Consider the following 27771-nt stretch of genomic DNA (forward strand, 5'->3'; position numbering starts at 1 on the left):
TGAAATATGATGTATAAATCTAGAGATAAACGACCCATTATAAATGCTGATAAATATTAAGTCGTTTGTTTTTTAATTCATTATATAAACTGATTTTAATCTCTGTTATGTTTTTTTTAGAATTAATTCCTGTGCAAAATGAGTATGTTTGTTTATGTTTGTTTGGTTTGTTAAAAATCTCTACTACACTTTTCAATCAAATTTGTCACAATTTGTCTTGAAGTAACATTCTTTATAGTTTAATCTTTCAAGCCGAAATTTATCCAAATTAGAAAATTATGAACAGCCTCTTACTTAACACATGTAAATATCTCAAAGGCGTGTTGTTTTATTTTGTCTTATTTATTGTCTATTTTTTTTAATCTAATGCAATGACTAATTATATATACCTAACAGGTTCACTGTATATTCTTAATATTATCCCTTTATATGGTACATAGAATTGAAGAAGATTGTCCGTGATTTTTATTTCTCGGTGTCTCAGCCAGAACCAGTATGATGTTTCATTATCTCACCAGGAATGTCCTTAAATAACATTTGTTATGTTAAATACTTAAAGCAGGTCTGAACTTCAATTTAAGAACTAATATGTTATGCTACTGCAGGGAGATATCGGTCTGTTATTAGATATAGCGTCTTTTCTGAACAAATGTTGACGTATCATGGATTTGATTATTGTTGAATTTCACAAAACATCTATTGATGTATTTTATTTTGTATTTGTATTATTTATTTAGTAGATATTTTGTGATGAAAATAATCTGTACGATTTCGCAATCAAAAATCTTTCATAAGCATAGAATAACAGTGAATAGCTTTGGATTTCAATCACAAAAACGGAAAAGATGCGTTATCTGATGCATACTATATCTGGCAGCTGAACTAATAAAGTATGAATTCATTACAAGATAACTGACTCTTCTTTGAAAATAAGACTTTAAACAAATAGTTTGCAAAAATAGAAATGACAGTTCAAAAATACGCCTACGGCTTATGCTTACAGTAATCATCTTGTAAGTGGACGACTTAATACCTACATTTGGCTTGTTGATTAGAGATATTCTTGATAGATTGAATCAGCGTGATATATAAATATTAGAGTTTTCGGGTGTTTTATTGTTTAATAAGTTAATTTTATTGTTTACATTGATGCAATCATATGTTTTTCATAAAATAAACATGGTACAATGTAGGTTAAACATTCAGCTATGATACATACATTAGTGCAGGACAAAATTTAATTGTCAAGTTTGTAGATCTGTCTATCAAAAATTAAGGGTCGAAAAAAATCATGTAAATGCTGTGAATAGTTACATAAAATAATATACAAAAATGTATCTATCATATATATAAACGTCTCAGAATGTGACGACTCTATTCGCTACACTGCTCCATCGGATCAAATTGATACAGGGAAGATATATAAACGTACTGAAAGGTCTGAAAAATTCCCAACGATGTTAGCACTGTCAAATTTGCGATGCAAATTTTTGGTCGTTCCCTCCGCGGGACTCGAACTCGTACCGCTGTGACATCTAAGGCAACACCGCCTGTCCCGCACTACCATAGATCGTGTACTAAGTTACAGCCCTAGATTTATCCTACGAGGAGGAATGACCCGGCCAGCGAAAGCTACATTTTATATAGCCTAGCTGGCCGAGTGGTCTAGGGCGCTGGACTTTGAGCAGGCGGTGTTGCCATAGATGTCGCATCGGTACGAGTTCGAGTTCCGCGGAGGGAACAACCAAAAATTTGCATCGCAAATTTGACAGTTCTAACATCGTTGGAAAATTTTCAGATATATATATATTTTTTATATATATTGCGAATTTCGATGTGGTGTACACGTGTTTTAAGGAGTAATCTCTCATTAGCAGCATTAGAATCAAATAAAAAGGAAGTCTAGATCTAAATCAAAAAAAATAATTGTAAATAAGAAGACTCAAAACTAAAACTATCGAAATAGGCTGCCAAATTTGAGTTATATTTGAGATTACATCAGCCAAAAGAGAAATCTACACTATCAAAATATTGGTAATTTCAAATTAAGCGGCATGTCTTATGTGTATAATGATTTATACGGTATGCGTACGTCAACCAAATACCAACCAACATACCATCAGTTAACACTAGGCAAACAGAAACATGCTTTATTTGTGGTAAAATGCTTATTATAGTAAACAGGTCCAGTTAGAACCTGCTTGATGTCTCATTTTCACCTACAGTGGCTCAAAATAACATAAGACATTTATGACACCCTCGTAAGTCTAAACTTATGCCAATGGTGGTGTTTATCTCTTTGTTCAGTGATTACATCATTATGAAGAGCATATAGGGTAATAATATGAATATGTCATGGCTTAGATATAATACTACGTTATTTAAGATATCATTTCCGTATAAAGGAAAATTCGGCTACTTAATTTACTTTCAATCATATAAAGTTAATTGGCATGCCAAAATTGTAAACAGTTTTGAACATACATCAGATAAAAAGAAAATATATGTTACCTGGATTTCAGATTTAATACTGATCCTGTATTCTGTATACTGTATAGTGTTACGCAATATATACATATATACTTTGTGTATGACAAGAGGTATTTTAAGTATTACATGTCAAAAACTGTTTTTAAAGAATCTAACGTTTTTACACAAGATCTTTCAGATTCCCATTTTAAGACACCAACCATTCAAGTCCTTATAATACAGAATCCGACATAGGTTTTTAAGGTTAAATTGATAGAAATATACAGACATCATTATTCAAAGAAACGTTTATATGTTAGAGTAGAATTAAAGTCACTCGCCCTAAAAGTATGAGAATTCAAATATTGAAATAACACAATGATAAGTTGAAAACGACAGCACTTTCCGTATATCCGTTACACCCTTCATTTCGTGCATTATAAAGCTGGAACATCGTTGCTTTGAGCTGATAATTCGACTGTCTTTGTGGAAATAAACCACTAAAATCCCCAAAAATCTTTCGCAATACAGTGTTAGCCAATCATTTGCACGATATGAGTGACCATCAGCTGACTGTTCCTATATTTGGTTTAATTTTCGTTTTCGTGCTAACATATATACTCAATACTGTTAGAACCGGTTTGCACTTATATGTGATATTTGTAATACATGACGGGCAAAGGTGCACGCCAGTCAATTGATGAGAAATCTCGAAGGCCGAAAAAATAATGTAATGTTTCCTATCACCATGATTCTAAAATTTTGTCGGGTCGGTACGCAAGGATTTATTTTTATTTATTTTTTTTTAATGGAAAAAGTCATAGTGACACCAAACTTAGAATACAATGAACCAAATATGCAAAAACTAATAGACTTAGTCTACGGCCTAATCCCTTTTCGGCGCTTGAGATATTTTTTTTGTTTCGACGGTGGTGGTCAAAACAAAAAAATATTTGATTTAAGTGCCGAATCCCAAAAGGTATTATCCACGACCAAGAGCACACTCACGGCATGTGTGTTTACATCGAATCTAAATATAAACAACCAATATTTCTCTGTTTTTCCATCTAGGATAGAAAAAAAATACATGGCTTTATTTTCTACTTATTTTTCTGAAAGACAATCGGCAGACTTTATAATTATTATTTTTTCAAAATAACTTATAATAACTTTTGGGTAGGGGGTCTGAAGGAGGGTCGGTAGGGTGACCGGAAACAAAACATATTTTTAGTCCTAATAGGATGGTCTAATTATTACTCCAGCAGTCCTAGAGGTTGTCTGGCAAGCTAATTTGTTGCAAAACGCACGGCATTGAGGACTCTGTTGAGTTTGGGTGATCCAATTAGCTGCCCATTACTGTAACATGAAGTTTCGGGGACTCTACATTATACATATAGACATTATGTACACGTAAAAGTACAGTGTATATGTTAGTACATTACCGAGGAGCTCTAACGATTTTTAGTTTTGCTATATATGTATATGTCAGACTGCATGAACTGACAACTCTTTGATATGATTTTTAATTGAACCATTTTTTTGTTTATGACTTCATGCCGATAAAGTAAAGTTTGTACATGTACATGAAAATATAATTTTAGTCACATTCATACTTGAACATTTTTTAAAAGGGTGGGGATTTTATTAAGTATCAAGACATTAATGATACACACGTAAAAATAAATAATTTTTGTTAAAGTGTGAAGTAGATTTACAGGATTAAATGAAATAGAGATTCTAAAGTTAATGACACTGTTGTGAAGTACTGAATGTACATACGCGTTATGTTGGTTCTTAAACCAAATAATACTGGCAGTACCTTTGGATATATTTTCTACAGCTGCAAAACAAGTACTATAGTATAGGAAACATTTTTCAGGCTTTTTAGAAGTTGATAAAATTGTTTGATACAAGATTTAGTTGAAATGTTGATTTTGAAGTGTTAACTGTGAGCCAGTATCGATGGATTTAACCTTAAAGTCCTTCATATACCGGTATTGTAATTTTGATTCATAAGAATTTTGAATGTTTTCTGTTGAGTGCATGGAAAACTTTACAGTTTTGCAGTTTTATTCTCTTTTGATAGAAAACTGTTTAACTAGGACTAATGTAATCACAAAGACCGTATATGTGTAAAAAAAAATTGCGGTTGTATATTGGTATGGTGCTGACACTGGCGTCATCGTCGGTGGCGTCCGTGTCGTCGTCGTCCATATTCACTTGGTTTTCATGCGATGACTTTATAGTTATCGTTGATCAATTGTTATGAAATTTTAATATGATTTTATTAAACTACTAAAGAAATGTTTTATTTGATTTTGAGTTTATGGCCCTTACCGTGTTAAAATAAAGGCCATCAATGTAACTGACAGATAACACATTGTAGGTTTCTGTTAATCTAAAAAAAAATACTGAGAGTCCAGAAGCTAACCTATATGAAGTGAAATGTCCAATCTTAACATTCAAATTAGGGCCATCCATGTAACTGACAGATACCACAGTGTTGGTTTATGTTAATTTAAAAATAACTGAGAGTCCAGAATTTTACGAAGCTAATGTACATAAAGTGAAATGGACAATCCTTAACATGATATATCAAGTTCAACACATCCATGCAAGTACACCTTCAAGAAAGAAGCATTGTTATATTGTGTATGACTTGTCTTATCGTTATGGCAAGCCATTGTGAAATTTGTTTCCCATTTATTGATGTCAGTAGATATTTGGTAACATATGTTAATGGATATTTATCAACATATGCATAATTCAATTATTGATATCAATAAATGAAGGAGTTTTCTAGACAATGCAAACACATTCGAGACAAAACGTACGTATGTTCAAATTTACTCTTCGGGCAATACCAGTCTGCGTCCATACTTGTTATAAAAAAATACTATTATCTTACAACACTCATAAGGATTAAGTGTCAGTCTTTGTAAGAATCGGGCAATGGGTGAAATTTGAAAGTTTGACTTGACTTTTTACAACATCAATATCAAGGAAAAAAAGACACGATTTTCCATATCCGTTGGTAATTTGAGTTAAAATTTCTTTTAAATGCAAGGAAATTAGACATTCCAAGGGAAGATAACTCTATCAAAAACCTCATTTTTTATTAAAATTCTTTCTTGGACAGGAGTTGTCATATACCTAAGAGAAAAATATCCTTTATTTGCAAATTACAATTAATATTTGATTCCTTTATAAATCAACTTTACGTACATTTGATGTAAAAATGTAAGAGCGCAACCTAACACAACATAAATTGTTGTTCATTGTTTCGTGTCAGCAAACATTAGATAGTTAATTTTTCTTGACAAAAAAAACACATTTTTTTCTATGGTCTTGGCCGAAAAAAACCATTTTTCTATTTCAATCTGAATCTATTTACAAGCATTCTTCGCAAGATATCCAAAGGATCATTGAAGAAAAGTAGCATTGATAACACATAACGCATTGCAAATATAATTTTGCATTTCACGTTTTTTTCAACAAAAAAAATACACTTAATTAACTCCATTCTTGTATATTATACAATGCATCAATTTTCATATGTTCACTTTAGTACCGACGATAAGACTGTAACGTGATAGCAAACAATGCTAATTAATTAATGACTATACTTAATTTTTTACTTCTTCTAGCAGGATGATGTTTGCCAACGGATCTGCGTCAGATCCGGATAGTTCACCGTATTGTGTTCCTAGAAAATCCCGTGATGACAACAAAAGTAAAAAGCAGGTACGATTGGCAAAATTGCTTAAACGTTATTATTGTTTTTACATATCCACATACTCATAATATTTTCTTTTACATGTACATAATTTGGTAGTGGAATCAATAAGCACTGTCTTCACTGGAATGGTTTTGATTTGTTCTAAGATGAGCCGAATCGAGGCTGAAAATAAAATAAATGCAGCCAATTTTCCCGCCATTTAAACAAGCTTAAATATTAGTATTAATTGCTATTGAATAAAAGATGAATTCAATTGTGGTTATCGGGTCTAAACAATAATAATGAAAGAAACAAATACTGGAATTTAAAAAGACACGTATGGTCAGTTTCATTCAGTTGTGCGGTCTTGAATGTAATGTGACAATAAGAAATTCTCAAAGACAAAGGACATGGGTCAAGTTTCCCTGTATTTTGTTAATTTATTCGTACTAACAAGTAAATGATATAATTAGGCATTTAAATACGTCACGAATCGATGATATATTTTGTTGTTTGGGAAACACCAGGAAAATGGGTATAACATGAACTTTTAAAAATATGAACTTTCCTGTGATAAAATACGAATAATCGATTATCGAAAGTAAGAAATGGCATTTTTAGAATAACATTTTTGCAAAAAAAATCAAAACAACCAGACACAGTGATGGTTGCGGGTGTGCTTCTTTAGGAATTCCCGACTCAAAGTCTTCTAATTAGACCAAAAATATCAGAAATGCATTTTCAACGATTTTTGTTGCAAGTTTTTTGTACTTTTCAAATCCAAATTTTCACAAATTTGCATTTTTGGAACCAATAAGAATTTTTTTTCTTAAGACTATGATGAAAATTCGGGACATGTGGATACCTTTTGAAATTGGCTCTACTGATGGTCAGAACCCTAGGGAAAATCCATGTAACCGGCACATTGTTTAATTTTATTTTAATTTTGAATGAGTCATTATTTGTTAAAAATACTGGAATCTTTATAAAACATAAAACATTCATTTTTTTTCAATTTACCGCAAAGTAACACTAGTATCAATAGCATCTCTTTCGAGATCCATTGAAAATTTATATAACTAATACTTTTTTTTACAAATTAATGATTTCTATTCAATAGGTTATAAAAATGCTGGTGGCAGTGATCATAATCTTCATCATTTGCTGGGCGCCATTACAGATCAACAACGTCTTGGTTGGTTTTGAGGTTTTACCGGAACTTCACGTCGACCACCATAAACATATCCGTGAAGCTTTTTATATCATGGCGTACGCGAATAGCAGTATTAACCCAATCATTTACACTTTCATGTCAAAAAAATTTAAAGAAACATTCAAAAAGACTCTGTGTGGTTGTATTCCGTGTAGACGTGCAAGTACAAGATCATGGACGTTCCGTCACCACACAGAAACTAGAGACGACGGAAGTAAGACTTGCCACACGTCACTTGTCACTCATAAGAACCTTATGGAAATGAATTCGTATGGTTCACAGAAATCCAGTAGATCCCTCAGTCCGTCACGTTTGTAAAACAACCCAAAAACCCATTCCTTCCTGGGTTTGGATAAGAAATTGACGAAAACTTCTATTAATGGAAATCAAATTTGTATTTTGTTTTTTTGGTTGTTTTTTTTTTTTTTTTGCCAAAAAGATGTTATTTAAATGATTGTTTATGCCCAGACTTAGCTGTCAGATAATTTGTTGAATAAAATGCTTTCGCTATTAAATTTGACTTTCGTTATACTTTAGTATTTTTGCGACATTTTAAAGACTAAGAAACTGTGAATCTCTACTATAAAAATTACGTGTGGCACACATTCAAAGGCAAACATGACTAGTCAGTGATCTGGAAGCCAATTCAATTCATATTTATACATTTAGAAAAAAAAATCAAACAGATGCAAAATCAATATTTTTTGTTTGATGTAATACCAAAAAATATATTACAAAAATGCCGATTATATTAATATTGTTATTTCGGTATGATGTTATAAGTATTAACCTCGAAGCAGTATTTGAACAAAGAGTAATCAAGGGAACCAAGATTCTAGCGGAAATCAAAAGAATGTAATCCTGTGACAAAGACCAGACATGGAAAACCGACAAACACAACACAGGACATAAAGTAACTAAAATAATACAAAGTAACAAAAGTAAATGAGAAATCGAATCCACTGTGAGCATATTAAACCAGGTGCACCGCTAGGATAAGCGTCTTCTGCTTTTCTAGAAATACCCGCCGAGTTGCTCATAAAAAAGTTAAGTCTGCGATAGACGAATTAGGAAAGGGAAACTATGATACATTGGACAGATCGGATTTTATGGTGCAGATGGATACACCGTAACGATCCACGAGTTCATGGTGACGACCATAAAATTTCTGTAGTGATAACTTTCAAACTTGTAGCAACATAACCCTGTCTCAGAAGCCTAATTGTAAGAAGTCTAACGCGATACAGAGTCATTTCAAAATCTAAATACAAAAAGTAATTGTATTGAAAAGTTCTTCAAACAATATCGAAATAGGAAGCTAAAAAACAGCCCGAAAGGTTCTGTTATGTGAAATACAATGCAATGAATTCATCAACAAAATAATTATAACCACACTTCTTAATGCGTCGACAAAATTGAGATATACACGTAATTAACAAACGGCGCATGAATGTTGATTCAATACATATGTGTTTGTGAAAAGTACTTATTACTCGAGATATGACGCGGTCAACACCAGGACAGCATCCAACTAAGTATGTACCATAAATGCTTTTAAATCAACAACCACTCCAATTTTTTTTTGTTTTTACAGCAAAAGCATTTCCTATGTACCATTGTTTGTCTGACCTTTCAACCAACTAACAGTTAGTATGTCACATTTGTTTTAATCAATTTGATAAAAGAATATTTTATGTATTCAATCCAAAGATCAGATTACTAAGAAACCTCTGATATGGTATATATGATTTCGGTGTCATCGATGATAACAGAATAATAGTAATAATTAAAGTAAAGAAAACATATTAAATTGATCGGTTGTTTTAGGAAAGAAGAAAGTTCGAGTTATCTAGGCTAAATTGTTTCTGTATTGTATATTTTACAACAGCAAGATTTATTAATGGTTTAATCTTAGAAAAAAAGACATCTGATAAATATATAATGTAAAACGATATTAATCAACAGCAAAGATACCATAATTAGAACGAGAAACGGAACATGCATGATCCAGGAACGAAGACTTTACCATGACAACATACAGCACATCATGAATAACACAAAATATCTAAACAAATACACATAGAAACGAATAACTACACTAAAAATTGGAAGTATGGGGGCAGATGCACCGGTAAAACAAGGTTGATATCACAATGAGAAAGTGACACCACAGTGTTAATCAACGACATCTAAATTTGAGCAACAGGTTCATTCCCGGTAAAGTTGGACGGCTGCAAGCATAAATATCACAAATTTACACAATAAAGAAAATAGGAAAACAAACAAAAATACTGAAAGTGTCCTATCATGGATTCTAATAGGTGTACCATTAACACTGCTCTTTAAAAGCATTCTGATTCAGATTCGGGGCTTTTATTGGTAAATGCATGTAAATGTAAGGAATATTATTATATCAACGATACTGTAAGAAGGTACTCACAGCTATTTATTGCCATTTAACTGCAGTAAATATATTACAACTTTTATCCATAAAAGTTTAAACACTTAACTCTCCTAAAAATTCTGGTTAATCTCAACATTCAATTCTCTGATCCACCTTATAGTCGTAATCACGTAATCACATATCAACATTTAAGCCTCGAGGTGTCTCTTATAGGAATTCGAAAGAACTCCCCGAAGCTGTACAATTGTTTTAAATTATTCTTAATGTAGTTTTGTCTTGGTGAAAAACAATACAGACAATTCATAAAAAGCAAGAAACGTAAAAAAAAAAAAAAAACATACGCTCTTTATACTACAAAACAGACATCGTGACTGTCATCTTTATAAGCATTGGATTTAAAAAAAAAACATTGAAAATTATAAGAAACTAATAAAGAAATGTGTCTGAAGGAAAAATCTAGTACATTTTATAGTTTGTGACTTGTGCTATGTCTAGAATTATCAAATACGATTCAGAGTAATTTTTGTTTCGAATACTATAGTGTGCTTCAATATCCAATATCAACGACACTTACAGTTGCGAAGGCTTTTCATTTAAAACAAATATTTTCGATACCAGCTTCTTTTGTCCGTTCTTTGATAAAAAACACTATACTTTAGGCGAAGTTTTCCTGAAAAAAAAATTATACCACAAAAGGAGAACTAACAGCTGAACCAACGGAAATTCTGAAAAGTAACATTTATTGACTTGTTCATTAGTGCTTGTTTATTACTGCATTTATAATTTTCTACTATATCATTATTGGTAGCGCATCGGTTTTTTAAGATTTTAATCATTTTGTGTGTGTGTGTGTGTGTGTGTGAAATCTCAGGAAATGAGTTTTCTCACTTTAAACATAAACACAAGGTTGATAAGTTTTCATATGCATAGTTCAAACAGATTTTGGATGAAGTCGAGTAAATTAAAGTGTGTGTCCTAGATTAAAAAGAAAAAAAACTATTACAGACTAAGTAAGCGATTATATTGTTTGATTTTCATTTAAAAGAAGGACAAGTTAACAACGTTTCCAGTCCTCGATTGTCAAAAAATTATGCGAAACATGAAATGAACGAGCTCTTGCTTCTTAAACTGCAGTCATAAAGAGAAAATAAGACGTGAAAAACCTTTCCGCCAATTCTTATAATTAATTGCATCAGTGGACCTTTACATGCTAATCCGATGAGTTTTGTGACATACTTCCGCGAGATAGGGTTTGGGTATACCAAAAGAGTTCGTAATTTTCTTTGCGGAAGTATATTATGAACATGCACATGGAATATCTCACAGTTAAAACAAAAAGGTCTATAGTCATGTTTCGTAATTTTCGTGACATTCTGATTTCACGTCAAAATTACTAAAAGTATTTGTATTCCCACTTCATTATTTCAAAGTTGATTTTCAAAAACGGTTATTTCACACCCTATACAGTGAAGATATTTCTGGGCGTTAATGCTGGAACACAGCTAGGTCAATGTTAATTCGTTTGTTTCAGCTCATCTTTTAAAACCTCCACAATATAATGAGTAAGTTATTCTATCAATATTGACGTGACACTAGCAAATCTAGAATAGGAAGTATAGTTACATTAATTTATATAAAATACACCACCAAATCATACAGGAACATGAGTTCCTAGATGAAAATAAATATTGATAGATGTGGCAGAAAACTATATAAATCAAATTTATCACGATGCTAACACAATAAAGTGAAATATTACAGTTTTCTTACAAAATAGATGGTAATCTGTACTTGAACCTCAGAACCAATAATCTTGTTATGTATGGAAAGTTTACATTTCTTTCCATTAAATTGTAGCATTCTCGCAGAACTACTTTCCGTCAAATTGGTAAAGAATTTATTTTGTTGCAGGTCCATCATTCTTGATGTGTTATTAAAACTTACATAGAAACGTTAACCCTATCTACCTCCTAAGGTAAATGGGACAGTTTGTCTTAGTTGAACCTACGGATAATTAACAGGACCTTTTTTTACAATATAGTTCGGGTAAAGAGAAGTAATATATCGAGAAGTACGTATTGTATACACGCGTTTCATTTCAGTGTTCGTCTATATTTTAAAGTTTTTTTTTATGAAACGAGAACAGTCAGACATCTTAATATCTCATGGGTATGATTTATATGAACGGAATATTTTTTTCTTAGACAACAAAACCGCATACACAAATTTAACTTAATATTAAGAAACTGTAAGGCCCTGATCCAAAACATTGGGCATATAACAAAAAAACCAAAGAGTTTGTATTGGTGTTGTAACTTACTCTTACTGTAATGTTAAATGTATAGTCTCAAATGGTTGGTTGTTATATTTATAGAAATACAAATTAACAAATCCTAAAAAATGTATGTACATTTTATTAGTATGAAAGTAAAAGTAGCAGTTAGAAAGTAATAACAGAATTTCATCATATCGAATAGCGTTTGCCATGATATTGGTGATACACTTCAAACCTTATTAAAATTCCCGCGTTTTAAACTTTAATATTTCACCCAAGTACACCTATTCAAATCACATGATTTGTATACCTAGGTAGTTGCAAACAATGAAGAAAAGCGACATTTCATATTGTTTTGTAAATTATCAATTTAAGTTCAATTGACTTACAACATGTTATTTTTCTTTTTGTTATTATGGCTACCATGTTATAAAGCTAACTATTAACAAGGTAGTTTTAATGTCTCTTGCAGAAAAAAAAAGAAAGCACTTTCGTTTTCGATAAGGCTTTTTTAGTGGTTATCTCCGATAAAACACCAATGTTAACTTTTATAGGTATCGGATTGGCATTTCATTAACTTGATTTGAACCAACTCCGAAATGACATGGATGTTTACTACATACCTGACCTGAGCTTCATGAGTTTGTTGCCATGACATGTTTACTTAACATGTAATAATACCATATTGGTGCTTTGAAATGAAATTAAACTAAATTGATATGTGTAAACAACAGGGTTGTTGAGACAATACACAATCAAAGTGCTGAGGCACTGCGTCAAGGATGACCTCAAAGTAATCAAAAATATTCATGTAACCAAATTTTAAGCCAAATAAACCGATCAAAACTTAGTCCCTTTAAAGAATAAGCATTTGTTTTAACACAGTGTATACTGTACAGTCCGTTTATCAATATATATTTTTGGGTCTTCTTGTAATGAAATTGATTTATGGTCAGCTGCCAATTATAGTTATCAGTTGTATTCAAAGTTATACAAAATACATGACGCATTTATCAGCAAAATACATTAGTTGAATCCCTTTAATCTGTTAAGTAAACAATTGCGTTGACCATTGTGAGAGTTCATTCTTTATATATTCTTTGGAAGGGATAGTGGACGATTTTGAGGTAAGTCCATTGATACATTACGATGTACATGGTTGATTAGATGAAATTTTTAAAGTATGTGCGTTTGTATTTGGCAATTTCAATTGGTATTTAGTTATACTGTTTGCATACGGTAATTTGGACTGGTTTATTAGACGGGGATAAACCCATCATTTTTAATACAATGGTATGGTCGACAATTTGTAAATATCCCTTTGGCGTTCATTAACTGATCCAGTCATGTGGTTAGGTCATGTGACTTGGGCATATAAAAGCCGTTGCAATCTGTAATTCGCTCTCATACTCTTCCCGTTGACGTACTCCCAAACAGTTAGAATGGGGAATGCTCTCGGACGCACGTGGGGTCTGGGAGTAGGCCAGAGCGTCAACACAGCTGCCCAGCCGCTAGTTGGACATACTCTGACTGAGTTCTTCGGTCGGGTATCCCGAAGACTGGGCTCCGCTACCTCAAACTACTAACAGACATTTATTAACAGAATCCCCGTAAGGGGCGGTCGTGCGAGATCCGTAAGGATAGTCAAGACAGTAAAAAACCCCAATCATCATAATTTGCTCTCTTTTTGATCTGGTGGTCACAGAGCTTAGACGAAAGTCGCGCATAGCGATCGACATCGTCTCAATTGCGATATACGTTTATTGTGTTACAATAAGGATACTTCTAAAGAGAAATAGTATTAAGTATTGAGTAATGTTTTGGCGAGAGTCTCGCGCGAAGCGGTAGACATCGTCTAGATACCATTAAGTTAATTGTGTTTTGTAAGGATTAAGTAAAAGATAGAGTTACATATGGTACTTTGCTCATTTTGTTTCAATAAATGTTCAGTAGAGTAACTCACTGAGCATACTCAGTGGGAAGTTTCTATTAAGAGTTCAGGTAAAACCTGTTGAGTTGATTTTGATTTAGTTAGATTAATTTTGAGTAGAGAGAATAGATAGATCACAAGATTAGTTTTGAGTATAGAGAATAGATATATCATCGTGTTTCTATAAATAAGTTTTACTGTCCTGACGTTGAGAACAGTTTAATTTACGAGTGAATGAAGATCCCTAAAAGAACCCACTGAGAAATTTAGAAATGAGAAACAATATGTTCTAGTATAAACGCTCGGTACACGTGACATTCTTTTGTATTATTGTTTTTGGTATTCCTGGCTGTACACGTGCGTTGATGTCCTCAAATTTCCTAATACTTAAATCAGCATTTCTTACAAAATATGAATTCCACTGAGAATCACTGACTATCAATATTCGATGAATTTTCAAAGTAAGATTGGACCCACACCTTGAAATTTCGGTTTGGAGATGCATGAAATAAAAAATGAATCCTGTAGACTGGAGGAAGTTAAACAAAGGCCCAATCTCAAGGGAGAAATGAGCAAAAAACTTTTCCTTGCATGTGCTCACTTTGATGTAGAATTTTTTTTTTTTTTTTTTTTGTAATAAATTAAAACGAAATTATTTCCTTGTCATTGTTGTCTAGATTAGACTATGATATGTACAATAAATGATTACCTTTCTCTAGGAATTGTTCAGTTCAAACAAGGATAAAAACTCTTCTTGTAAAAATTTCTATGTAGATCATTAAACTAAAAACAACTTTGTTGCTCATAGTTTTGAGCAATTTAAGATTCCAATTAAGTTGGAAAGTCAATGGTATCTGGTGAATACAGGGAATATGGTGTCTTAATCACACATGTACTTTGAGTATAAATCCATCTTTTTTTCTCTCCAAAACAAAAAAGTTACTAGTGAACCCATACCTCATGAGTGCCACTATTTTTTTACGATGAATCACTATTTGCTGAGTGTTTTATACCTGTCTGCCTTCAATAACGTATGTGCATTTCTTTTACTTTTTCTGTATGATTGTTTCACAAATACATGTATGTATAAGATTACAATTCAAGTAACTCTTATGTTAATGTTTTTTAAATTTTTTTTTATTACGAGATGTTGACATAGATATTTACAGCTGCTTAAATTCATGCTACACATACATGTACCAGACTTGAGAATCATGAACTTTGTTTTATGCTTAAATAGTGTCCCTACACAGAAATGGCCTGTTTTACTTTTGCTTTCTTCTCACTTCATCTAGCGAATCTTCTAAGTGATAACCACTGAAAAGAAATCAAGGAAAAAAATCATGGCAGTGTCTGATATATGCAAAATGTTACAATGTAAATTCATGAAAATATACATGTATTTTAACCAAATGATATGGAGAAACCTTCTATTGTCGGGAAATATTGTTACATGTACATATAATTTCGTGCAAATCATGCAAAAATAAAGGTTGGGTGGTTATAACAGTATCAGGTTTTTACTGGTTTTTAAACCACCTGGTCAATATTCCCAAAGTGATCAATACTGGTCGCTTGAAAATTTGCAAACTATATTTCTGTCATTATTCATAGTTTTTGTCCTACATTAAAAATGTTAATATGGTATATATCTGCTATATTTCAGTGTTCTAAGGTTTTATACTTTTAATATCTCTATCAGCTGTATTAATTAAGAAAAAAATAAACATTTCTTTTCTCTAAAATAATTCAAATTTATCTGAAATAACATAACAAACTTTACAAAAATATACAGTGTATTTCATGAGCACATCTTTGTTTCAATAACTATTAATAACAGGTAACATACATGTAAGATGTTAGTAAGAGTAGAACAGGTTATTTTTCACCTGTAATTGTTAAAACAACATCCCCTCATAACCAGATAGATCATAAACTGTGGTTTGAAGTGATGAGTTTATAAGTCATTTCATTTACCAGACAAAAACATTCTAAATACAGAAAATGAAAATCTTGCTAATGATATTGCTTTAGGGCTTCTGCCATGTATGATTTTAGCTACCTGCTGATTTATGGTGATGTTTGGGCCCCATTTCAAAATCTCTGGATCAATCCCTGATATGTTGATTTATCTATGAGCAATTAATGTCACAATGTAAAGTAGAAAACAAATTAGATACATGCATTACTATATTACAAATATCATAGTTTCATGTATGTTTGTTTGTTTGTTGGGGTTTAATGTCAGAGCAGCAATATTTCAGCTATATTCAGACAATGAACAAGAAATGATAAAAAAAGGATGGGTCACAAGGATAATAGGGTCGACAAATTTTGATTGCCACTAGAAAAAGGGGGATGGGTAAGGTCGGGCAATTTAGCCTCCTGTGGCGGAGCGCAAAGGTTCCTACTCCCATCGAATACCACAGCAGGGTTCTTTAACGTGTGAGGAACGTGGCATCTTTCCCAACACGGTGCACCACTATGGTTTGCGGTCAGGTTTTCCGTTTTATAGCCTGACAACCCCAGCATGTAACATGCCAGGGGTACCCCATTCCACCACCTTGGGCACACATCCCAGTTGCTCTGTGGGCAGAGCGCCTAGCCCCCGGCTAGGTTTCTGAGCACTATTTAGTCGCCTTTTACGACAAGCTTAGCGCTGCTGCAGGCCTATTCTTTTTACACCCGGACCTGCACGGGGCGTTTCATGTATGAAATATTTTAATTGATAATGTGCTGCATATGCTAAGAAATATGACTACACTGTTCTACACTAGCAATAAAAACAGTATATCTATCACCAGTTTTAAAAATTTTAAATACAAAGTATATGAATAAATAATGTATACCTTCAACACTTACCTAGTACATTGTACATGCAAGAATGTCCATGAAAATCAGCTCTTAGAAAAGATCTACTTTTGGTAGCCTTGTTATCCAACACATTTTCAATGCACTTTCATGGCCACAGAATTTCTAACATAACTGTGTCTTTCTTGTGTCATGAAAATCTTGTTTCTCACTTTATGATCTGCATTCTAAATAAATGTGCCTGGTATATCTTGACAATGTACTAAAAAAAGAACCATATTGATAATCAGTTATGACTTACATGGTATTACTATTTCTTTAAATTCCATACTGAATAGTGCATGCCAAAATCTGTATCACATGCAGTATCAACAGGAGACTCCTATATCAACTCAAGGGCCACTGGCCCGCGGGATGATATAGGTCGGGTGTTGATTCTGCATATCAAACAGATTTTTGCATGTCATGTTCATTCTTTCTTATATTTTATCTATACAAAATGTACTTCAGTTGTGTTCTGTGCAGGGTGTGATATATGATATGCAATATATATATGTCTAGGGAGTGATATGGGGTATGCCATATAGGTCTATGGGTGTGATTTAGCGAATGGGATATACAATGTAGGTCCATGGGTGTGATATAGTATGCGATATAGGTCTAGGCGTGTGATATAAGGTATGCAATATATGTCTGTGGGTGTGATATATTATATGTTAATAAATTTTTATTTTTAGTGGAGTCCAGTTGGTCATTTGCTTTTGTTACTTTGTATGTTTGATTTTAGTTACTTTACGTTCTTTGTTGTGTATGTCTGTTTTCCATGTCTGGTCTTTGTCCCTGGATTACATTCATTTGATTACCGCTATAACCTTGGTTCCCTTAATTACTCTTTCATATCGACCCTGTTATAGGTTTGAGATATGTCATATTGGTGGAGGCGGTCGTATTGGTGGCAAGGCATTGCCGAGGGCCAATACGGATGTAGAGGCCAATTCGACAAATTTGACCGCAACCTATAAAAGGGCCAATATGAAATTATATATTTATTGACAATTTTATTAACCAACTCAATTAGATGATTTGTAGAACAGTTGTTTTCGTGTTTTACCAAGAAAATGTAGGTTTATTTGCATTTATACGTCTTAAAGATCCTTTTTGTATAAATGGAAGATTTTGCTTGTGTTTATGCAGCTTTTAGTTTTGGTGATCAAAATTTATGAAATCCAATTTTATCTCAAAATGGCGGTGTCAGACTACTGGAAGTTATGATGCCGTATTGGTCCCGATTTCATCCATATTGGCCCCGTATAGACGCCCGGTTTCAATTCATATCAGTTGGTCAGTTTTTGACATAATTTAACATATTTTTGGTAGTTGGTTAATAAAGGGTACTTGAAATGGGTTTAGGGGTGTGATATAGGATATGCCATATAGGTCTATGGGTGTGATTTAGAGAATGCGATATAGGTCCTATACAGTATACGATATAGGTCTAGGCGTGTGATATAAGGTATGCAATTTATGTCTGTGGGTGTGATATACGATATGCGATATTGGTCTAGGGGTGTACGATAGATGTCTAGGAGTGTGATATACAGAAGGTAATAAAGGCCTAGGGGTGTGACATGGAATGCAATATAGGTCAAGGGGTGTGATATAGAATGCAACATAGGTCTAAGGGTGTGATATACAGTATGAGATATGTCTAGGAGTGTGATATACGGTTTGTAATACAGGTCTAGACATTGTTTATGTCCCTGCTTTGAAAAAATAATAATTTAAAAATTCTGTTTATTTTCTATTTTAAATACTTCTTTGTTTGCTACATGTATGTACATGTGTATTTACCATTTTATATTATTTATGTACATGTGCATGTAGTAATTAATATATATGTACACAGTGCTTGCATTTTATGTACAGAAGTTAAATTCCTGGGATCAAATTAATCATACATGAAATTTTCCAATAAAAGGGGGGTGCCAATCCCATGCACCCTCCCCTGGATCCGCCACTGTAATCTATACATACCACACAAAAAGGTTACATTGCAGCTCCGAAAATCCGTCATTAAAAGCTCCCGACATCTTCATTAAAAGGGTCAGATCGAGATAAATAAATTGGAAAATATCGATTGAGTTTTCCTCCCTGCGAATGTTCGGGTCGATATGACAAAATATTCCAGCTCTTTGCGTCAAAATAGTTAATATCATATAATCGTTGAAATCTTGCAGTTCTACACATATTAAATAGCCTCCTTAATATCGTTACACGCCCATGTCGTACGCAAAGTAAACATCATATATTTGACATGGAGTATGATCGGTGGCGGAGCGATATCTTAATGCAAACTTTGCAAGGAGAATAACCCGCGGTGTGTTATTTTGGTAGTTATATGTTGAAATGTCTACCTTGGTTACGTAATTTGGTTGCCGACGATCTCTAAATCATGTTCAGTTTATGAATATACTTCCTTGACAAAAACACAATATTGGTCCTGATGTTATGTCTATTATAATACCTTACATGCGTCTCAAAAAGCACATGATGTCGGATAAAAGTTAATTCCGAAGTAAGAGACGGAGATGAGATCATGCAAAGGGACCCTTACACAAAATACTTAGAAGATATAACGCGAATGGGTATGCCAAACTAAGCCCCCCCCCTCCCCCCCCAAAAAAAAAAAGTTAAGTCCAGTAGATAGCAGATTAGTATGTTATGCGTTCATTAATTTGCTATGTACTGGCCGGAGAAAGACTAAATGTTTATGCGCTTACAATAAAACCGCCAACTTGCAAATTGCCATACTTTGAAGAAATGTGAATCTACTATGATATATTATAATACAATTTTATTTGTTGCAAAAGAAAAACATGTCTATATGTCTATCACGTAAATTAATAGGATATGTTTACAAGTACAAAATATTAATGTGTCTTCCAGGTGACCGAATGGCGTCAAAATCTCCGCTCTGTGGCGTCTGCTACTCTCTTGAACTATCGAAGCCCGCTGAAGTATGGTGCTCCGACTGTGATGAGGGACTATGTATTGAATGGTGAAAAGAGACATGGAGTATCGAGGGCGAGTGAGAACCACAAGATAATTCCTACTGAAACATACCAGACCCTTCCGTCATATATTCTCAATATTAAGCACACATGCAATATTCATGATGAAAAGTGTCAAACATACTGCAAAAAGCACGACTGTCTATGTTGCCACAAGTGTGTCATTGAGACACGCAACAAATGCCAAGAATTAAAAGCCATTGACGAAGTTACCAAAGAAGTAAAAAAATCGAATGCGTTGCAAGGTTTAGAAGATTCTGTTAGTGAGATTACAGAAAACGTGGCAAAAATTATTTAAAAAAAAAGAATCCAATCTAGCAATTTTAAAAGGACAAAAGAAAAATATAGAAGAAGAAATTACTGCTGTTAGAATTAAGATAAACAAACATTTAGACATTATTAAATAGTTGCATAGATTAGAGAAAAAAGAAAATAAATAGATAAAAATGTTAGTTGAAAAGCTAAAGGAGAGACAGACAATGAATCTTTGCGCGACCTCAATACATAGAAAACAAAGCAGTGTAATCTTTGGAAGTAAAAAAGGGAAGGAAGCCCAGACAGTGTTGTAACAACGTCTGTAGATAATATCTCCTTAATTCTGGTGAAAACGTTAGAGATAAAATGGTTTAATGTTAAGTCGTATGTTTTACTCCCCGGTGGAGGATTGTTTTTTGCATTAGTATCATTTGTGTCATGTTTTATAGAAGTTTTAAAACTGGACGGCAACTTTGATTTTCATATTCCGCTTACTGATATTCTTTCCATACGCGATGTATCGTTTATGCCTTCTATCATTAGTTTAGTAGCAACATGTAGTCAAAGTTTATTAAGAGGAAGTTCTATCATCATTAAAAACAAAGAGTATTACAAGATCGATACCTATGGCTGCAGGATGTCATGGAGTAACTTACTCTAGAGAATGCAATTTACTTATTGTTGCTTCAGACACAGGCATACGAACATTACACTTGAACAATGGATCCATCAAACCTGTGACAAACCAAAAGCTGTATGGGACACCATATATAGTTGTCTCCGGTGGCCTCTTGTACTACACAAACGCAAATAGCCCTGACTGTTTCCCAAACGTTTAGGTCCGGATGGAAGTGGAGAAGTAATTTGCTCTGATTTCCATGGAAACTGCAAGTGGAAGTTCAAAAATATAAGTATTCTAAATAAACAAAAAAAGCCATTACAGTGGACCACGAAGGTTTTATTTATGTTGTTGGATATTCATCACAAAACGTTGTCGTCATTGACCCCGATGGGTCCAAACATTCCGTGCTTATTTGATTTGACTGTAATTCAATTGGTATAAGTCTGGATTCATCCACTAACCATCTACTCGTGGCATGCGAACGTGGTTAATACTTTCTGCATGGTGTTAAAAGAAAGTAGTAATACGATTAGCATGATGAAAAAATAAACTACCATAAAAATGTTTGCCTAGCTTTTAAATATATCATCCAATAAAACTGTAAGATTTTTAATGTTATGGGGATTGGCGGTTTACGGATCTCGCTCGACCGCCCCTTACGGGGATTGTTAGTAGATGTCTGTTAGTAGTTGGAGGTAGCGGAGCCCAGACTTTGGGATACTTGACCGAAGAATTCATAATAGTGGCTGGACTGCTCTGTTGACGCTCTGGTCTACTCCCAGATCCCACGTGGGTCCGAGAGTTTTTTCCCACTCTATTTGGTAGTACGTCAAAGTGTAGAGTGATGCATTTGTTATTTCTATGTACTTTATGATGTCATCCTGGTTTGCCCACTTTTAATTAATGGTTTAAATAAACATAGTTGGTTGCGTTGTTTTAACAATTACAGTTTGTTTCTGAAATGTAGGTATAATTTTTACCTATATTTTACCTGTAAAATCTGATAAAGAATATTATGTTCAACTACCTAATTAATTGGAATATGCATCTCCCTGGATAGAGGCTACAAACACATGTACAAATAGTACACAAAATGCATTATGTGTAAATAATACAAATATGAATGAATAAATAAATAATAGAAAAGTATGATAATAAAAATATGCAATATATATGCACTATGTTACTATACAGTACTAAGCATCAAGAGAAAAAATAAAATGTATGGTACCATGTCTAGGTGACAACATTTATAGCAAGCAGTCGATGTAACCTAAACGTTTCTCAGCATTCAATTTTATTCGGCTACAGCGCGTATGACATGTGAATAACGCAAGGTTAAATCAAAATCATCAACACTCATAAAAATTCTCCTCGCAGGAAGAATCAAATATAACAATTCTGAGTCAAAATAACTTCCATTTTATTGAAAAATGTGTCATTTTCATGTGTAAAATTGACTTAAAAAGGTAAACAATGCCCAGCACCCCCACTTTTCTTATAAACACATGGGTCTGAGTCCGCCCCTGCAAACGAAACATGATATTCAGTGAAGTGTCTACAATTTATAACATTTGCATAACAAAGTATTGCTGAACCAAGTTGAAAGGTGTTAATGTTTGACTATTCCCAAAGAGTAGCGGAAGGGGTGCAATTTTTTAAAATAATTATTAATTCCATTTGAGGCATGGTTGACCTTCGTTGAAGAGTTTTCTTTCTAATTTATCATTCGATATTTTTTTCTTAATATGACACACAACCATAACTACCGTATTCGTGTTGAAGGTTACAGACCATCAATTCAACCAATGAGCATTTGGAACGTAGGCAAAAATAGTCCTACGCAGAAATTACCCCTGTTCCTCATAGTGCTGTGAAAAAAGTTCCCATCTTATTTAAAAAATTTAAACAGTTTCTGAAAGGAAAAACATTTCTGTACATTTTATAGGTGCATTTTGCTTCTTGTGATGTGAAGCCTAATCTCCATAATGATTTTTAAATATACCCCTATCTTGTGAAAACACTGGGATTTCCCATGCTATTTATAGACCCTTCACTTCTGGTGACCAGTACTGCACTGCAAGTCTGCTAACCCCACATGCCATTCTGAGGATTGTGAGCTGACATATGTAGAATCATGCTGATATATAGTCCTCTGCAGGTTAAAGTTAAGGTAAAGTCCAGAGAAGCCATTGAATATTGTGAAATTAGCATAGAAGCCTATGGGAAGTGGAATTAGTGGTTTTTAGCCTGAAGTAAAGAGTTACCCGTACATGTAGTAGGCAACAGGGCGTAAGTTTTACTAATGGCAACTTAAAGTTTGGCATCTCCTTAATGTGTACAATAACTGATACACATCATTGACCTTAAATACCGGGCTTTGTCAGATATTTTGGAAGAATGATGGGCTGGAAAAGATAATGTTAACACTAAGGTAAACTTTTCTTCGAAATACAAATGTGTCTTTAAGGTCAAAGGGTAAAAAGCGAAACCATACCGACAGCGTGGGATAAATCAAGTCACAAACTTTAATCACAACAAAATGTGGAAATGTATGAATTTGCGAACCATACCAGAACCAGGTATACATGATTTAAACTGGAAAATTAAGTATTCGAATTAAGGAACATCATTCTGATCCAAACCAGACATGCATGTATCAATATCGAACGAAGTGATGGGTAGCAGTATTAAATGGAAATTCGGACATCTAGGCATGACGAAACTAAAGATTACAAATGAATATCCATGCTTCAATCGGATATGCATTGTAAAAGTAATCAAGGGAACCAAGATTCGAGTGGTTATCAAACAAATATACCCCAACGATAAAGAGTACACAGGAAAAATAGAAACAACAAAAAACATGGAATAACCAAAATAACATATAAAATGAAGGTAAATGAGCAACCCGGACTCCACTAAAAATCTGGGAGCATGGACCAGGTACAGACAAAGGGTACTAAGTGTCCTCTGCTTTTCTAGAGACACGTGTCAAGTAAAAATGCCATGTATGATGTAGACGAAAGAGAAAGGAAATCAACGACACGGTGAAAAAATTGGTTCTCAAGGCAGAGTTGGATATATACACCAGAGTGATCCACGAGTTCATAACGACAACCATAAAACTTCTATAGTGATGACTTAATTTGGTATCAATACAACCCTGTTCCAGAGGCCTAACTGTTAGAAGTCCGCATAGTTTTTTGCAAGCTCTGAACTAACGTTTTATATTGGTGATATGAAAACTTCATACACTGGTGCCGCAGATGAAAGGAAAGTTTACAACGCCTAGTTAGAATTCATCGCGTTTGTCGTGTAGTTAGTCATATGGGTTTTTCCTTTCTATCGATCTAAGAATAAGTCATGGTATGAATCATGTTACAGTTTTAAGTTAGATCGCCTTCCATAACAGCCACTTGGTATTACTCATCTTCATTTCATACACATCTACATAATTAGAATTCCTATACCTCATTCAAACTTTCATTAACATCCATTGAAGATTAAGGAATTCATAAATGTTGCAAAGTATTAACATATAAAACCCTTAAGTTGAACTAATTCCATTTTCAGGCATGGAACATTAGTTATTTTCATTCGTGCAATTCCACATACATGTAACTTAATTCAAAAACAAAAAGCACAATTAAGCTGTAAAGGAGGGGTTGCACATGAAAAAATAGGGAACAGACAAGCTTTTAGGGCATGAAAAGTATTTATATAAAAACGGCAATAACTCTAAAATCATTAACCGGAATTGAAATAAACTTGATCTTTTACAGTTACTTATCATGATAATCATATACCAAATACTATTTCAATAACTCATTGCAACTTACAACTAGACGTTCCCATGAGCCTGAATTGCTCATTTCACCCAATAAAGACTTTTGAAGGCTTTATCAAAAGGATCATTTCATCAGTTCAGAGTATTTTCTATCTCTAGTAGTTTTCAAGATATTGGCTGAAAACTGCAAAACAAACCCATTATTTTTTGCCTTTCAATGGCAAATTAATTACTCGAACAAGGATTCGTCCGACAATTTTTACACAATAAAATAGATTTTTTGTATGTTTTGTCATAAGGATCAATTGAAAGTTTTTTTTATCCATTATAGTTTTCAAGATATTGATAAAAAAAACAAAAAAAAAACATCATCGTTCGCCTTTCAAGGGCAATATCTCTTTAACAAGGAGTTGTCTGTCCTACAGCTTTGACCGAGCGGAGAATCTTCAAGCTGAAGAAGGAAGGTCACGTTTATCTTTTAATATAAAAAACCTGAATATAAAGTTAGACTTCGTCATTATAACTAACTGAAGTATCCTAAAGAATTCTAATTTTGTTAAATAAACACAAAGCTTTTTAATATAACCACATGAACGCGCTTGAAAATGGCCTAAAATAAAATGAATAAGTCCACAGATGCAGCATATAAAGAACATTTGAATGCAAAGTGTTTAATTTTAATTTTAGTTGAAAGTTTCAGAAACCAGAGTTTAATTCCGGGCCCTTATAGGCTAAAAACCACCAATTCCACTTTCCATAGGCTTCTATGCTAATTTCACAATATTCAATGGCTTCTCTGGACTTTACCTTAACTTTAACCTGCAGAGGACTATATATCAGCATGATTCTACATATGTCAGCTCACAATCCTCAGAATGGCATGTGGGGTTAGCAGACTTGCAGTGCAGTACTGGTCACCAGAAGTGAAGGGTCTATAAATAGCATGGGAAATCCCAGTGTTTTCACAAGATAGGGGTATATTTAAAAATCATTATGGAGATTAGGCCTCACATCACAAGAAGCAAAATGCACCTATAAAATGTACAGAAATGTTTTTCCTTTCAGAAACTGTTTAAATTTTTTAAATAAGACGAGAACTTTTTTCACAGCACTATGAGGAACAGGGGTAATTTCTGCGTAGGACTATTTTTGCGTACGTTCCAAATGCTCATTGGTTGAATTGGTGGTCTGTAACCTAAAGAGTCACTTTTTGTCTTAGAAAAAATAAATAACTATACAGGTTTCTTCCTACACACATACTGAATGCATTTGCAAAGTTTCAGTGAAATGTGACAAGCACTTTTTTAAATATTTGATTTTTAAATATAGGGTAACCAAGTTGTGCGAGCAAAAAAGTGACAATATTCTACCATACTTAAATGCATTAAATATTTGCAAAGAACTTTTTCTGACTTTTCAAATAAAAAATATCAATCACAACTTGTTTTTTAACAATATTAATGAAGAAATAGTTTTAAAAGTAATCATTTTCTGAGAAATTGGTCTATTTTTAAAAATTTATTTCTGACATGCCTCCCCCTTTTTCTTGATCACATGTCAAAAATCCTAAATCTTTAAATTTTCACAAAAGGTGATATATTTGGCTTTACATTTGTAAATACAGTGTTTTCACATTAAAACATGACCAGTAAAGGGCACCTAAAGCAAAAAAAGTTCTCAGTAATGGATTTTCCATGTTGCCATAGGGGAATGCTGATATGGCCTTAACCGCAGTAATGAAAGTGAGTTTTTCCTCATTTCTAACCTAATTTTTGCTCAAATCTACACAAAACTTGATTTCAAGTGCTTATTACCACCATATTTAGGTAAATATAGCCCTCAAAGTTTAATATTTGATATTTTTACTAAATTTTCTACACTTTTTACAAGATAGGACATGAAAATAAGCCAAAAAGACCAATTTTCCATAATTTGGACTAACTTAAAAAAATGCATATTTTGAAGGATTTTTGTAGTGTATTCCTCTCATGGCAAAGTTAACAAGATCTTCAAGTAGTTTAAAGCTATTTCAAGAAACTTTTCATTTTGCCATGGCTTCAACTTAAGGCTAAAAACCACCAATTCCACTTTCCATAGGCTTCTATGCTAATTTCACAATATTCAATGGCTTCTCTGGACTTTACCTTAACTTTAACCTGCAGAGGACTATATATCAGCATGATTCTACATATGTCAGCTCACAATCCTCAGAATGGCATGTGGGGTTAGCAGACTTGCAGTGCAGTACTGGTCACCAGAAGTGAAGGGTCTATAAATAGCATGGGAAATCCCAGTGTTTTCACAAGATAGGGGTATATTTAAAAATCATTATGGAGATTAGGCCTCACATCACAAGAAGCAAAATGCACCTATAAAATGTACAGAAATGTTTTTCCTTTCAGAAACTGTTTAAATTTTTTAAATAAGATGAGAACTTTTTTCACAGCACTATGAGGAACAGGGGTAATTTCTGCGTAGGACTATTTTTGCGTACGTTCCAAATGCTCATTGGTTGAATTGGTGGTCTGTAACCTATAACCTTGATCACCAAATCAATATTTGGGCCCGAAATCCAAAATCTATACACTGTCAGATTCAGCCTTCTGATTTGAAATTAACCTCTTTGTAGACCAAACAGGAAATAAGCCTGACCATAGGGTTTAGCTTCAAGACTTCAAGAAATCCTCAGAATTCAACTTAAGTTGAAATTAAACAAGAGGCTGCCAGGAGCCTGAATTGCTTATCTGGTTAAATTTTGTCTTTCCATCGCAATAAATTTAACAAGATGTCTAATAAATTTTGACTCAAGAAAACTTGACTTAATTGAAAGTTTCTATGACAGTTTTCAAGATATTGGCAGAAAACTAAAAAAAAAGTTATTTTTCATCTGTCATGGGCAATAACTCTTACAAGTAGTCATCCGACAATTTGATCCCTGGAGACTTTAGTAAGCCTTATAATAAGGATCATTTCAACAAAGCAACTGAAAGAATCTGGCTAAACAAAACGGTTTCGGAGATGTAATGTTCAAAAATACTACTGTCTGATCCCTCTATTCTATTTTTAGTAACAGCAGCCATGTTTTTGACAGATCAAAAATCCCTACATTAGTTCTATGCAGGATACTCCAAGGAACATTTATACCAAGTTTGGTTTTAATTTGTCAAGTAGTGCCAGAGAAGATTTTTGAAAGAAATGACATTAAAAATAGAC

General features: G+C 33.4%; 1 protein-coding gene across 3 annotated transcripts in view; it reads left to right on the forward strand.

Annotated features, from left to right (window-relative positions):
* The window catches only part of LOC148628502 (QRFP-like peptide receptor), a 43076-nt gene extending 35059 nt beyond the window's left edge, over nt 1–8017 (forward strand). Inside the window, exons 5-6 of one of the 3 annotated variants that reach the window (XM_088588653.1) lie at nt 6117–6213; nt 7308–8013. In XM_088588653.1, the coding sequence (XP_088444779.1) occupies nt 6117–6213; nt 7308–7718 (508 nt within the window). In that variant the 3' untranslated portion in view covers nt 7719–8013. Of the gene's footprint in view, nt 1–6116; nt 6214–7307 lie in introns of all 3 variants that reach the window. The other 2 variants (XM_088588643.1, XM_088588634.1) reach the window with 2 other exon arrangements.
* The last annotated feature ends 19754 nt before the right edge of the window (nt 8018–27771 follow it).

The sequence above is a fragment of the Perna viridis genome, chromosome 1, assembly GCF_037379345.1.
Source record: "Perna viridis isolate PV_CMFRI_1.1 ecotype Kerala chromosome 1, ASM3737934v1, whole genome shotgun sequence".
NCBI lineage: Eukaryota > Metazoa > Mollusca > Bivalvia > Mytilida > Mytilidae > Perna > Perna viridis.